The 16,370-nt window shown below is 41.0% G+C and overlaps 1 protein-coding gene across 1 annotated transcript in view; it reads right to left on the reverse strand.

The window, feature by feature from the left end:
- LOC124857913 (E3 ubiquitin-protein ligase HECW1) overlaps nt 1-16,370 on the reverse strand; it is a 210,636-nt gene that overhangs the window by 117,793 nt on the left and 76,473 nt on the right. Inside the window, exons 9-10 of the mRNA XM_047349491.1 lie at nt 8,816-9,714; nt 7,323-7,896 (exon numbers count right to left, since the gene is read on the reverse strand). Coding sequence (XP_047205447.1) covers nt 7,323-7,896; nt 8,816-9,714 — 1,473 coding nt within the window. The remainder of the gene's footprint in view (nt 1-7,322; nt 7,897-8,815; nt 9,715-16,370) is intronic.

The following is a 16,370-nucleotide window of genomic DNA, read 5'->3' on the forward strand; positions in this document are numbered from 1 at the left end:
TCATCAGCGTAACAGTGAAAATTTATCCCATGCTGCCTAATAATTTGACCTATTGGGAGCATATATATAGTAAAGAGAATTGGCCCAAGTACTGAGCCCTGTGGTACTCCACAATTAACCCTGGAGTTTAAAGATGATTTATCATTTACATGAACAAACTGTCAGAAAAGATTTAAACCAGCCTAGCGCTGTTCCCCTGATCTCTACAGCATATTCCAGCCTTTCTAAGATAATTTTGTGATCGACTGAATCAAATGCAGCACTGAGATCTAACAGAACTAGAACAGACACAAGTCCATTATCTGAGGCCATAAGAATATCATTAGTGACTTTCAGCAGATCTGTTTCAGTGCTATGATGAGCTCTGAAGCCTGACTAAAACTCTTCAAACAGGTCATTGCTGTGTAAATGCTCACACATTTGATTAGCAACTATTTTCTCAAGAATTTTAGATAAGAATGGAAGATTGGATATGGGTCTGTAATTTTTCAAGTCATCTCAATCAAGCGAAGGTTTCTTAAGTAAAGGTTTAATTACAGCTAACTTAAAAGCCTGTGGTACATATCCATTTACTAAAGATAGATTAATCATATCTAAAATGGGGCTGGTAATCAGAGGGAACACTTCCTTAAATAATTTGGTTGGGATTGGGTCTAACATACAAGTTGAAGGTTTAGATGAAGCTAATATTTCTGACAACTCAGGAAGCCACACAGGATCAAAACAGTCCAAACACAAATCAGGCTCTGCAGTTATTTCCAATGTTGTCTCACTTGCCGAGGATGAAGCAATCATCTTCGGGAGTATGTCAAAGATTTTCTTTTTAATAGAATCAATTTTATTTAAGAAGAATCCCATAAAGTCATGGCTGCTAAGAGCTAAGGGAATGGATGGCTCAACAGAGCTATGACTGTGTAAGTTTAGCAACTGTACTAAAGAGAAACCTTGGATTATTCTTGTTCTCTTCTATTAATGATGAGAAATAAGCTGTTCTAGCTGGGGGGCTGCATTGTCTAATGCATCACGCAATGATGAAGAAACACTATGAACAAAATAATCAATTTGTGAAGGGGCAGAAAAAGAATTATTGCCCTCCACTGTGCTTTTCAGTGATAATGAGGAAATTAAAAGTGGAACAGATTCTTTAAAGGTTGTTACAGCATCGCCTGATAATGATCTACTATAATGACATTTTCTTTCAGGTGTGGAGTACTCGGTTAAATTAAACTCAAAGGTTATTAAGAAATGGTCAGACAGGACAGGGTTATGAGAGAATATTGTTATGTCTTTACATTCAATGCCATATGTCAGCACAAGGTCCAGAGAATGAAGACAAAGGTGGGTAGGTTTGTTAATGTTTTGATCAAAGCCAATTGAGTCTAAGATAGCATTAAACGCTATATTTAGGCTATCACTTTCAGCATCTACATGAATGTTAAAATCCCCCACTATAATAACTTTACTTATAATCCCTTTATAATAACTTTATCTGTATTTAACACTAAATCAGATAAAAGGTCTGAAAACTGATCTAAAAATTGAGACTAAGGTGGACGGTACAAAACAACAAACAGAAGAGGTTTTAGTGCTTTGCAATTTGGATGAGGAAAACTAAGGATTAAATATTCAAAAGAGTTGTAGCTATTGATTGGTCTGGGGCTAATCAATAAATCCGACTGAAAGATGGTTGCTACTCCTCCTCCTCACCCAGTAATTTGAGGAATGTGAAAATTTAAATAATTAGTAGGAGTTGACTCATTTATAGTAACATAATCCTCTTGCTGCAGCCATGTTTCTGTGAGGCAAAGTAAATCAATCTGATTGTCACAAATCAGGTCACTAACTAGCAATGTCTTTGAAGAGAGAGATCTTATGTTCAGTAACGAACAGACTAATAATTGTACTTATGCACAACGGTTGGAACCAATGATCATGAAACCTGCAGCATCGAATTACAGGTCCTTCTCAAAATATTAGCATATTGTGATAAAGTTAATTATTTTCCATAATGTCATGATGAAAATTTAACATTCATATATTTTAGATTCATTGCACACTAACTGAAATATTTCAGGTATTTTATTGTCTTAATACGGATGATTTTGGCATACAGCTCATGAAAACCCAAAATTCCTATCTCACAAAATTAGCATATCATTAAAAGGGTCTCTAAACGAGCTATGAACCTAATCATCTGAATCAACGAGTTAACACCTGCAAAAGATTCCTGAGGCCTTTAAAACTCCCAGCCTGGTTAATCACTCAAAACCCCAATCATGGGTAAGACTGCCGACCTGACTGCTGTCCAGAAGGCCACTATTGACACCCTCAAGCAAGAGGGTAAGACACAGAAAGAAATTTCTGAATGAATAGGCTGTTCCCAGAGTGCTGTATCAAGGCACCTCAGTGGGAAGTCTATGGGAAGGAAAAAGTGTGGCAGAAAACGCTGCACAACGAGAAGAGGTGACCGGTCCCTGAGGAAGATTGTGGAGAAGGGCCGATTCCAGACCTTGGGGGACCTGTGGAAGCAGTGGACTGAGTCTGGAGTAGAAACATCCAGAGCCACCGTGCACAGGCGTGTGCAGGAAATTGGCTACAGGTGCCGCATTTCCCAGGTCAAGCCACTTTTGAACCAGAAACAGCGGCAGAAGCGCCTGACCTGGGCTACAAAGAAGCAGCACTGGAATGTTGCTCAGTGGTCCAAAAATCAAGGTGCCAGAGTCTGGAGGAAGACTGGGGAGAAGGAAATGCCAAAATGCCAGAAGTCCAGTGTCAAGTACCCACAGTCAGTGATGGTGTGGGGTGCCGTGTCAGCTGCTGGTGTTGGTCCACTGTGTTTTATCAAGGGCAGGGTCAATGCAGCTAGCTATCAGGAGATTTTGGAGCACTTCATGCTTCCATCTGCTGAAAAGCTTTATGGAGATGAAAATTTCATTTTTCAGCACGACCTGGCACCTGCTCACAGTGCCAAAACCACTGGTAAATGGTTTACTGACCATGGTATCACTGTGCTCAATTGGCTTGCCAACTCTCCTGACCTGAACCCCATAGAGAATCTGTGGGATATTGTGAAGAGAACGTTGGGAGTCTCAAGACCCAACACTCTGGATGAGCTAAAGGCCGCTATCGAAGCATCCTGGGCCTCCATAAGACCTCAGCAGTGCCACAGGCTGATTGCCTCCATGCCACGCCGCATTGAAGCAGTCATTTCTGCCAAAGGATTCCCGACCAAGTATTGAGTGCATAACTGTACATGATTATTTGAAGGTTGACGTTTTTTGTATTAAAAACACTTTTCTTTTATTGGTTGGATGAAATATGCTAATTTTGTGAGATAGGAATTTTGGGTTTTCATGAGCTGTATGCCACAATCATCCGTATTAAGACAATAAAAGACCTGAAATATTTCAGTTAGTGTGCAATGAATCTAAAATATATGAATGTTAAATTTTCATCATGACATTATGGAAAATAATGAACTTTATCACAATATGCTAATATTTTGAGAAGGACCTGTATATCTGCAGGGTAAACACCCACTCTGGACTCTCACGTGTTCCCTCCTCTGCTGTGTTTAAAGCATTTCTGCTCAGATATAATCATTAGGATTTTACACCTATTTTCAAAGAGAAGAAGCAAAAAAGAAAAGATGAAGGTGCATCTCCAACATGTGCGTTTTTATTTTTTTCTCAAACGCATTTAAATAAACTGGATCACGGAAAATTTAATTCATTTCAGTATTTGTAAAAGTAAAACTTGATCTATGTCACAGAGGACATATTTCATAGGTTTCTTAACCTTGCCTTGCCATGAGTTCCCCCATGAAGGATTTCCCCAGAGCGGAGTTGATGTGGCTCCGTTCTACGAATTAACGTAGGAAAATGTCCAGCAGCATTAGTATTATTATTATGATGCTCACTTGTAAAGGACTTAGCGGTTAATATTGCTAATAATAAAAGGCAATTCCTGACCATCAAGGAAAGAAACTATTCAGATTCAGTAGCAACCGACCCTGCTAACTCTAGTTGAGCATTCAAAAATATGGTGCTAAATTAAGTGAAAGTCAGACATATAAAAAGGCTGCTGCTGAATACATTTGTATGGACCAGAGTCTTGTCTACACTGTAAAAATGTTTTGTATGGAACAGATCCATGTTAACATGGTAAAAACACAACTGAATCCAAGGTATATACTATTCTGTTCTTTGTCAAAATTCTGTAGTCACTTTCAGTAGAGAGGAAGTCCTACACACCAGACAGTCCTCTCTAGGCATTTTTTCAAAATTTTTACCAACACTAACTTTAGTGAGATCTTGGTTGGCGGTAGAGCAGTAGTCTATGGGATTTACTAGAGATGCAGACGAGGTAAATGGGCAGGCGTGTTCTTGAAGCTTCGGCAATGACGACGCCACAGATCTTTGCCCTTAATCCACCTGGAAAATGTCCATTCCCTGGTTATCAAAATTGATAAACTGCTGGTTGTCAATTCTAAGAACATGGACATCCTCGGATCTGCTGCCCTCTGTTTCACCAAAACCTGGCTTGGCAAGAAGATCCCGGGCAGCACACTTCTAATCCTAGGCTTCCAGCTGTTTTCAAGAGGTCCACATTACAGAGCTCTCAGGGTGAAAAAGAGGAGGTGGAATCTGCTTTCACATAAACGAAGGTTCATGTATTGATGTCACAGTGTTACAGAAGACATGTAGTCCTGACCTGGAGTAATTTATTTATAAACTGTGAAACCTTTTGTTCACACAGGGAGTTCTCCTCGTTTGTTCTGGTCAGTGTTTACATCCCACCACAAACCTGCACACACGAGGCTGGAAAACAGTTCGCTGAGCTGACAAGAGACATGGAGAACACCCAGACTCTCTCATCTTTGTTCTTGTGGATTTTAAGAGCGCAAACCTCGCCAATGAACGTTCACAATATGGACAGCATGTAAAGTGTCCCACCAGAGATAAAAACACACTGGACCACTGTTACACAGCTTTGAAGGGTGCATTTTAGGCTGTCATCATTCCTGCTTTGGGACTCTGATCACTGTCTGCTTCATGTCATTCCAACCTATTGGCAGAAATTAAAAACGTTTGTTAGGAAGTGAACAGATGACTCAAAGCCAATGTTACAGGACTGCTATGACTGCTCAGATTGTAGTGAGAGGGAAGTCTGAGCGACTCTGCTTAGACTGCTACCCATGTTCCACAGCGTACATGCTGCTTCTTGAGAGATAGATAATAGAGCTGAATTAGACTGTCTTACATAGTAATTTTATGTTAATGTATGATCCCCCAGAATACTATCAACAAGTAAAAGGGTAATGTTATTCAATTCTATATTTTTACTTTTTTTTTTTAACGACTACCTCTTACATTATTCAGACTTTGATATCCTTCTGGTTTTGCGTCCACAATAGAACCACTACAAAGCAAATGATAAAAGTGTTGCAGCTATTCGCCTAGAGGGATTTATATGATCACATAAACACAGGAGAGCGTGTTAAATTCAGATGAACTACTTGAGAACATGCCATGCCTTGCTCTGCTGGGTGCATCATTTTATACTGAATATTTTTGGTGTGTCTGTTTTATTCTGGGCTTTAATATTTATGATATGACTTGTTGCTAATTTATGTATTGTCTGTGATCCACAAGAGAAACATAATTTTATCATTCATGATGCAATGACAATAAAGAAATGTACTTGAAATGAGAGAATGAGCAGGGGTGTGAATGAAATTCCCCAAACAAAGCTTAATATGTTGCTTTTCTTCTATCTGATCTTCTTGTTTCTCATGCTTTGTTAAATTCCTCTCCTTTTATTTGAGATCATCAAAGCTACTGTGCTGGTCGAAAATTTACATCCACTTATTATGAACATTAATTTCATAACAGGACTTTTAAGATTTACTTGAACTTGCCTTCGGAGTGGACTGAAAATACAACTCGCAACTTCAATGACTTTTTATGAAAAATGACAATGAGGGGCTAAAGTTAAAATTTATTGTGGATTTTCTCTGATTCACACGGTCAAAATTATATATACAAGCTGAAATAAGGGCCTCATGATATTAGGAAAAAATGCAGTATGCGATAATATTGTTGAATGTCATGATTACTATACGGCTTAGGATAAATAAACAAGTAACTAAAAAGTGTTCATGTTTTTCTGCTTCGGGTTCATAGCAAACATAAACCCCAGATACTAAGCAGTCTATCTAGCTAATAGAAACAGAAATAAAATTAATAATTTTTATCACCACAACAAGGTTTTATTGAAAAAGGTGTTTCTGACCGACATCCGCAGTCTTTTATTTAAACAACTTTGTTGTATTTTCTTCATGACTTGACCACCTTCCCACCTCTTTACTGCGTTTCTGCTGCACCCCACACGTGTCACTACAGGCACAGAGAGCCTGAATGCATTGCAGTCCACACAGTTCTTCGTGACATGCATATTATTACAGTGATACATTATTACAGTGATACTGTATGTAATATGCATGATAAATCTGCAAAATAATGTGAAACCCAAGCTCAAATATATACATACAACTCTATGGATATTTGGTTAAATAAATAGTTGCAAAGCCATAACTCCGGTTTCTAGTGTGATTCGAGCATATTTGACAACTCTGCTCGGCAGAACTGGTAATAAATTCACACTGCTTTCTTGGCATGGACTTGAATTTTAAGCACAGTCCACAATTTTTCAATAGGGATGGCCATTCTAGATAATTTTTGCTGGCTGGCCGAATCTATCCCAAACCCTGTTTTGGGATAGATAAGGCATTATCTACTTCATCTATGGTTATTATCATTATCCAGCTGGAACACCTAGTAGTGTCTAAGTTTCAACCATCTCGCTCAGATTGGTTAGGATGTTCAAGAACAATACTTGGGCAACTATCAAGTCCTATCAAGTTACTGGAAACTCCTGGAGTACCCCTATCACTGTGCACAGTGAAGGCAGTTGTAACACAATATGGACCTAGATGGGGTGTGTCATAAGTAGATGCCACTTCCTGCAGAAAGGAATTTTCTTTGTCAACTTGCATGTATTTATTAAAGCAAAGTATTATGCTTGTATATCATCATCAGACAAGCAACTTTGTTTTTAAAAATACAGGAAGTTTTACACAATATACAACATTATCATATATATGTTGTAGTCTTCTCCTAGACAAAAAACAATAGTTGCAAAATCTTAAAACTCTTAAGTTAATACAACATTTATAGCCAGGGTGACTGTATGTCAGCTTCTGAGTGAAACTGAGCTAAAGAAAGTTACAAAAGCGAAATGAAGATCATGTTTAATCTCACCGATGCAGTTTTTGTCACTGGGCCCGGCCACCGCTGGCTCTCCCTGCTCCCCTCTTCTGGCCTCCTTTCTGCCCATCCTCCTCTCTCCCCCTACCCCACCTGAATCCTGGCCCTCAGGCTCGACGGGGTCGGGGACAGACTCAAAGGCGCTCTCCTCATCTTCCTCTTCATCCTGGGAAGAGAAGACGGTGCTGCCGGAAAGCCGGTTGCTATCCACTGAAGACAGGCGGTTGTGGCTACAAAAGCGGCCCCTCCCTTCATAGCCTGAGTTGCTATAGCAGGACGTACTGTAACAGGAGGTGCTGTAGCAGGAGGTGCTGTAGCAGGATGTGTCGCAGAACTCACACTCGTTTTCACCCGGAGGTCTGTGAGTGGTGCCGCATAACCTGCGCCCTCCTCCAAGATTGGAATCCCCCTCTTCACTATGTAGGCAGGATGGAGAGATCCTTCTCACTACTGCCTGTTCCCCCTGTCCTCCTTCACCTTCCAGGAGCTGGTTCAACTCTGACAGGCGCTCAATTGAAAGGCTGCGGGGCAGAGAACGCCGGCAGCATGGGCCTGGGCACTCTCGGACCTGAAGGAACCCAGACACAGACGGCAGTGATTGGACTGTATAGAAGGTACACAGCGTCTTGCAAACATGTTTATTCTCCTTGAACAATTCTACATTTTCTCCAGTTACTCACAACTGCACGTTATAGTGATTTTATGTGAACGTCCCAAAGAAGTACATAATTGTGAAGTGGAGTGAAAATGATACCTTTGCAGGTTCAGCTAATGTCTTTTGATGTTTGTCTCCACCATATATCTACAGATTGTAATTCTTGCCCATTCTTTGTAAACTAGCTAAGCCAAACTGGACAGAGAATGTCTGTGAACTGCAATTCCTGCCAAACATTTTCAGTTGAATTAAGGTGTGGACTTTGACTGGGCCATTCTAAGACAAGAACATGTTTTGATCTAAATTAGGTTTGTACAAAGTTGGTCCTTGAGGGCCGGTGTCCTTTATGTTTTACATGTTTCTCTGGACACCAGGTGTCCTCAAGAACACCAGCCCTTGAGGACCGTCTTAAACCCCTCTATATTGCTCTGGCTGTTTATTTAGGGTTGTTGCCCTGCTCCACCCCAGTCTCAAGTTTTTCCAGCATCTAACAGGTTCCTTGTTCTTAATGATGCTGTTTGTTCACTAATTTTCTCTAAAACTCAAAGAAGAACAGCTAAGTTTATACTGAGATTTAATTGTATACATTCTAGACTCTAGTTAGTAGGTAGTGATTTCCAAAGTCTGAATACCTTTGCATGCCAAGGTTTTCAGATTTATATTTTAAAACAATGTTAAAAACTATCATTCAGCTTCCCAGTTATGCAGTTTTTTTGTAACGATCTGTCACATAAAATCCCAACAACATAACACCTTCCAACTAATACAATCCATGTGTTAGTTTGCTGAGCTTTATAATAATAATAATTTCATCTTTTGACTGTAGTTTCACCTGAGATGGAGACTGTGTTGTATCCTCTTCTTCCTCCTCCTCCAGCCCATCCTCCTCTTTGGAGCTTTTCAGAGTTGGGGACGTAGCGTTCGAGTCCACAGTGGTGTTAGTTACCTCCCCCTCCTCCTCCTGGTTAGGAGGTCTGGCTGAGGGGAGACTGTGTAGAAGGTGATGAATCCGGATGTAATGGGATCGTGGTGTCTCCGGCTCCCCGCAGGCCGAGGCTATCACCGTCTCCAGCTCAGACACCGGCAGGGAGCAGGGTCTAGTCTTACGCCGTGAGGGAGCTTGAGTGTTGCAGTTTGAGATGAGAGACTGGCAGGAGCAAGGTTTGCAGCTTGTTTCTCCTTCCTCTATGGCCTCCTGCTGGGCTCCTGGAGCAGAGTCTTCCTGCTGTGTGGTCCCCTCCTCAGAGGGAGCCTCTACAGCAGCTGCAGCCCCTACGTTTGTCACTGTTGTTGTAGGATGCTCAGATTCTGACTCAGGCTGAGCTGCACCCTCAGACTCTTTGCTCTCCTCCTCCGTTTGTGGAACAGGTTCTCCTCCCTGCTCCTCTTCTTGTGTGTCCTCCTGCTGCTCAGGCGAGCCCCCTTCCTCCTGCTCCAGATCAGGAAGTGAGGTCGAGGCTTCATCCCACACTGTACTCTCCTCCCCCACTCTTCCTTGTTCTGCCAGTGCAGCTCTGCTGTCTTCTTGCTGCTCAGCAGGAGGCACTTCCTCATTTGTCTGGGCTGGTATCGAGGTGTCAGTCTCAGAAGGAGCATCCAGGGGGAGATCAGGCATATCGGGGCCCACACTTAGTGTATCGTCATCAGCTGCACCAGTTGCAAGGTTCCCTTCTGCAGGAGTTCCTACCACATTGCAAGCTGGCTCCATGACAAGAGAAAACTCCTCATCATCTGCAGACAGAATGAAAAATTTAATTAAATGTGATTTAGAAGCTGCTGCATTTAAGCTGACGTTTTATAGGAAATGAATAAAGGAAACGTGTTTTGCAGCAGTGATAATAAGCTTCCTCTCGCCTGCAGTGGTAGTAAAGTTTGCATAGCCTTATCATAAACACGGGGGGCAGTATTATTTTGGGGTCTTTAGAGACATAATTGACCTTTTTTACTATAGTATAACTGTACAACAAGTAACCTCTGTTGTTCTTAAAACAGGAACTGGCAGCACACGTATAATGATATTGATGATTTCTCTAATCAACAAAGGGTTAAAGTTAAATACAGCTCTCTCTCTCTCTTGTTAGTTTTAAAAACCTCACCTTAAAACTTCAAAACCTCTATCTACAGGTCCTTCTCAAAATATTAGCATATTGTGATAAAGTTCATTATTTTCCATAATGTAATGATGAAAATTTAACATTCATATATTTTAGATTCATTGCACAATAACTGAAATATTTCAGGTCTTTTATTGTCTTAATACGGATGATTGTGGCATACAGCTCATGAAAACCCAAAATTCCTATCTCACAAAATTAGCATATTTCATCCAACCAATAAAAGAAAAGTGTTTTTAATACAAAAAACGTCAACCTTCAAATAATCATGTACAGTTATGCACTCAATACTTGGTCGGAAATCCTTTTGCAGAAATGACTGCTTCAATGCGGCGTGGCATGGAGGCAATCAGCCTGTGGCACTGCTGAGGTCTTATGGAGGCCCAGGATGCTTCGATAGCGGCCTTTAGCTCATCCAGAGTGTTGGGTCTTGAGTCTCTCAACGTTCTCTTCACAATATCCCACAGATTCTCTATGGGGTTCAGGTCAGGAGAGTTTGCAGGCCAATTGAGCACAGTGATACCATGGTCAGTAAACCATTTACCAGTGGTTTTGGCACTGTGAGCAGGTGCCAGGTCGTGCTGAAAAATGAAATCTTCATCTCCATAAAGCTTTTCAGCAGATGGAAGCATGAAGTGCTCCAAAATCTCCTGATAGCTAGCTGCATTGACCCTGCTCTTGATAAAACACAGTGGACCAACACCAGCAGCTGACATGGCACCCCAGACCATCACTCACTGTGGGTACTTGACACTGGACTTCTGGCATTTTGGCATTTCCTTCTCCCCAGTCTTCCTCCAGACTCTGGCACCTTGATTTCCGAATGACATGCAGAATTTGCTTTCATCCGAAAAAAGTACTTTGGACCACTGAGCAACAGTCCAGTGCTGCTTCTCTGTAGCCCAGGTCAGGCGCTTCTGCCGCTGTTTCTGGTTCAAAAGTGGCTTGACCTGGGGAATGCGGCACCTGTAGCCAATTTCCTGCACACGCCTGTGCACGGTGGCTCTGGATGTTTCTACTCCAGACTCAGTCCACTGCTTCCGCAGGTCCCCCAAGGTCTGGAATCGGCCCTTCTCCACAATCTTCCTCAAGGTCCGGTCACCTCTTCTCGTTGTGCAGCGTTTTCTGCCACACTTTTTCCTTTCCACAGACTTCCCACTGAGGTGCCTTGATACAGCACTCTGGGAACAGCCTATTTGTTCAGAAATTTCTTTCTGTGTCTTACCCTCTTGCTTGAGGGTGTCAATAGTGGCCTTCTGGACAGCAGTCAGGTCGGCAGTCTTACCTATGATTGGGGTTTTGAGTGATGAACCAGGCTGGGAGTTTTAAAGGCCTCAGGAATCTTTGCCAGGTGTTTAGAGTTAACTCGTTGATTCAGATGATTAGGTTCATAGCTGGTTTAGAGACCCTTTTAATGATATGCTAATTTTGTGAGATAGGAATTTTGGGTTTTCATGAGCTGTATGCCAAAATCATCCGTATTAAGACAATAAAAGACCTGAAATATTTCAGTTAGTGTGCAACGAATCTAAAATATATGAATGTTAAATTTTCATCATGACATTATGGAAAATAATGAACTTTATCACAATATGCTAATATTTTGAGAAGGACCTGTATGTTCACTAACATTCTCTTCTATCCAAACGTTTCTCCAGAAGACATGTGGCCTGTCTTTGTGGACAGCTGCAATTTTCACTCAAGCTTGAAGGTGTTGATTTTGGAGACAGGGCTTCTTTTCTGTCTGATATCGTCCCAGTCTGTGATATTGTAAAATTATTTTCTGTGTGGACAGTGAAACAGTTTCTAGTTCGTGGTAAGCTTGAGTCTTGATGGTTCCTAGGCTTTCCATAAAAAAGTTTTTTGACAGCTTGTATGTATATATTTGAGCTTGTGTTAACCAGAAAAAAAACTCAAATTCAAGGTTGTATACTCTGTTGCTGATTTTAAAATTCTGTGAATCTGGATGAAAATTCCAACCTGAAAAAAGAATAATTCAAATCCTGAAGGCCAAAAAATTATTTACCATTTCTGCCATTAATTAAGGGGTGACAATGTTTCAGCTGCTTCACAGCGGTGGATGTGAAAATACTTCCCAGTGCACATTAATGTTCCTGTGACAGCCCTTGGAAAGAAAAGGATTAATACGGATGCTGCTGATAGTTATACAAGTTCTGCAGCAAAGCCTGCGGAGCTTCCCTGTCGTTACACACATTGTTTTACGCATGCTGACCTGTTTGACCTGACTTTGTTTGGAAAGCTTCACACAGTTCCCCCACAAGGCAAAAACAGCTTTACAATGCTTTTCACATGTTTTACACTAGCTCTTTCTCTCTAAAGCAAAACCAAAGATTATAATTTAATTGCCTAAGGTTAATACAGTATATGGCTGTTTTATTATTTCCTTTTACTTAACAAATAAAATGTTTATCTAGCCAGAACACAATGAAATAATGGGATATTATGATGAACCTGCGACATGATTCACAAGCTTGAGTTCAAACTGTGTTTCCAATAAGATCTGGTGTGGACCACTTCCGGTTCCTAGGAACCACCATTTCTCAAAACCTGAGATGGTCCCCACACATCGACAGTGTTTGGAGAGAGGCCCAGCAGAGACTGTACTTCCTGAGGCAACTCAAGAAGTACAACCTAACAGGAGCTGCTGGTCATCTTCTACACTGACATAATTCAGTCTGTCCTGTCTTTGTCGATCTCAGTGTGGTTTGGCTCATCCACAAAACAGGACAGGTCCAGACTGTCACAAATAATCAGATCTGCAGAGAGAATCATACAGACTAACCATCCCTCCATCCAGGATTTCTACAGGTCTAGTGTCAGGAAAAGGGCAGCTAACATCTTTGCAGAGTGCTGTCTGCTAAAACCAGCTGCCACAGAGACAGTTTCTTCCCCGAGGCTTTTTCTGTGATGAACACTTGACAGTCCAGAACAACACCATGCATACTTGGACATTTTATTCTTATCTTGTTTTGTAAAGTCACTTGTGTATATATGTACATTTAATGAGATTTTTCTTATTGCCATTTATTAAATATATTTGAAAAAAATCCTTGTTTGTGTGCACAAACACGAACTCGGCAATATAGCTGATTCTGATATGTGATCAATGTGATAAGAAAACTATTCATCCACATTGAAGTTTTTCACAGTTTGTTACAACTACAAACTAAAATATATCTTATTGGATTGTATGTGATAAACCAAAACAAAGTTGTGTTGAGTTGTTAAGGGGCAGTAAAATGATACAAGGTTTTCAGATTTTTTTTTCACATATACAAATCTGAAAAGTATGGAGGACCGATCCTGACAAAATAAAAAATAAAAGCAGAAATATATATATTTTGTTTTTTTCTTTTCCTTAGACATGCATTTTCATCAAGAAATGTATATATTTTCTTTTTTCTTTTCCTTAGACATGCATTTTCATCAAGAAATGTATATATTTTCTTTTTCCTTTTCTCTACACATGCCTTTGTTCTTTTTACATTTCCTTGTCTCTCATTTTCCTTTACCGTATGCATTTCTCCTTCATTATGCAAATGAGGAGGGCTGCCTTCTTCTCTCAAGCTCCTCTACTATTGGTCAATAAACAGGAAGGAGGAGGATCCATGTGCAGGCCGAGGGTGTGTCCCAATTCAGGGGCTGGATCCTTCCAAGTCCATACTTCTGGGCCGATTACATCACAGCGCGGCGCGGAAGGTCTGTCAAATGCGGCAGACAAATGTGTCCTTCTTTTGCCCGATTTGAAGGATGCGTTGTGAGTATCCTTCGCGGTCCATCTTTTCCCATGATTCCTTGTGGGTCGAAGCGGATTGGTCAAGCAGAGGCAGCCATGGCGGACCACAGTGGCAAAAGCTGTGAGTAAACTGTGAAAAATTACACTTTCTGTGACACAAATGAACTTTTACAATGTTTTCAGTACAGAAAATTTCTGCTTGATTTATCAAGACATCATTTAATTTCAAACGTGTTCGGAGTTTTCCGATCCGATAGTAACTGCCTGCTTGCCTCCGCCAGCAAGCTAGACCCGGAGAGATCTGACCGGACTGTCAGCACTGAGCTCCTGCTGCCAGTTATCACGGTGAACGTTAAACATAAGTGATTTCTAACAGTTTGGATTAGTATTATTTGAATGTATTGTGTCATTTGTTCATGTAAGTCGATTTGACATTACAGGTGATATTAAAGTTAACCTGAAAAAATTGACAATTTTATGTAATCTTTACACTTTCAAATGCAAGCAAATCTCAGTAAAGAAGTGAAAAGTTTGGAAGAGCTTGTTTTAGGCATTTGCATAGAAATATTTTAATATGTTCTGCAAATTAAGACAAATGTAAAATAAAAAAAAGGCTTCTTTTTCACTGATATTAAGCAAGATGTTTTTTTTTTTTTTGTTTAGGGACAAAGGAGCAGACGGGCCAATTTATTAAGCTCAGGAGTGAGAATGACCACCTTTTTACTGGAGCTAAAAACTTAGCCACCGTGGCTTGGAGGTACAAGAACAACATTCTTTGCAATCAGTTTCTGTCCAGTTTCAACAACTCCTATCTTTCTAACTTTCATAAATATCCATCCAGTGATTAACATACACCTTTTGGTTTCCCCTCTTTCCTTTTGCTTGTTCTGGGAAAGATGGGTCAACAGGCGTCTTCATGCAGCTAACGACCTCAAACAGTTGCTTCTAATTTAGAATAATAAGAGGAGTGGATTTGGACTTTTTAGAGGCGGACTAACAGGTCTTTGAGGGCCAGAATTTTTGCTGATTGGCAGGTGTTCAAATACTTATTTGCAGCAGTAACACACAAATCAATTATTAAAAAAATCATTGTTTTTTTTAGATTATGTCTCTCACAGTGGACATGCACCTAAGATAAAAGTTTCAGAGCCATCCATGATTTGAAGTTGGAGAACTTGCAAAGTTGCAGGGTGTTCAAATACTTATTTTTCTCTGTCTTTATCTACATATACACACACACACACACACACACAAATAGACATATATACATATATATACAAGGGTTGGACAATGAAACTGAAACACCTGTCATTTTAGTGTGGGAGGTTTCATGGCTAAATTGGACCAGCCTGGTAGCCAGTCTTCATTGATTGCACATTGCACCAATAAGAGCAGAGTGTGAAGGTTCAATTAGCAGGGTAAGAGCACAGTTTTGCTCAAAATATTGAAATGTACACAACATTATGGGTGACATACCAGAGTTCAAAAGAGGACAAATTGTTGGTGCACTTATTGCTGGCGCATCTGTGACAGCAAGTCTTTGTGATGTATCAAGAGCCACGGTATCCAGGGTAATGTCAGCATACCACCAAGAAAGATGAACCACATCCAACAGGATTAACTGTGGACGCAAGAGGAAGCTGTCTGAAAGGGATGTTCACGTGCTAACCCGGATTGTATCCAAAAAACATAAAACCACGGCTGCCCAAATCATGGCAGAATTAAATGTGCACCTCAACTTTCCTGTTTCCACCAGAACCATCCGTCGGGAACTCCACAGGGTCAATATACACGGCCGGGCTGCTATAGCCAAACCTTTGGTCACTCATGCCAATGCCAAACGTCGGTTTCAATGGTGCAAGGAGCGCGATTCTTGGGCTGTGGACATTGTGAAACATGTATTGTTCCCTGATGAGTCCACCTTTACTGTTTTCTCCACATCCGGGAGAGTTACGGTGTGGAGAAGCCCCAAAGAAGCTTACCACCCAGACTGTTGCATGCCCAGAGTGATGGTTTGGGCTCCCATATCATGGCATTCCCTTGGCCCAATACTTGTGCTAGATGGGCGCGTCACTGCCAAGGACTACAGAACCATTCTTGAGGACCATGTGCATCCAATGGTTCAAACATTGTATCCTGAAGGCGGTGCCGTGTATCAGGATGACAATGCACCAATACACACAGCAAGACTGGTGAAACATTGGTTTGATGAACATGAAAGTGAAGTTGAACATCTCCTATGGCTTGTACAGTCACCAGATCTAAATATTATTGAGCCACTTTGGGGTGTTTTGGAGGACCGAGTCAGGAAACGTTTTCCTCCACCAGTATCACGTAGTGACCTGGCCACTATCCTGCAAGAAGAATGGCTTAAAATCCCTCTGACCACTGTGCAGGACTTGTATATGTCATTCCCAAGACGAATTGACGCTGTATTGGCCGCAAAAGGAGGCCCTACACCATACTAATAAATCATTGTGGTCTAAAACCAGGTGTTTCAGTTTCATTGTCCAACC

The sequence above is a fragment of the Girardinichthys multiradiatus genome, chromosome 21 (genome assembly GCF_021462225.1).
Source record: "Girardinichthys multiradiatus isolate DD_20200921_A chromosome 21, DD_fGirMul_XY1, whole genome shotgun sequence".
NCBI classification, from domain to species: domain Eukaryota; kingdom Metazoa; phylum Chordata; class Actinopteri; order Cyprinodontiformes; family Goodeidae; genus Girardinichthys; species Girardinichthys multiradiatus.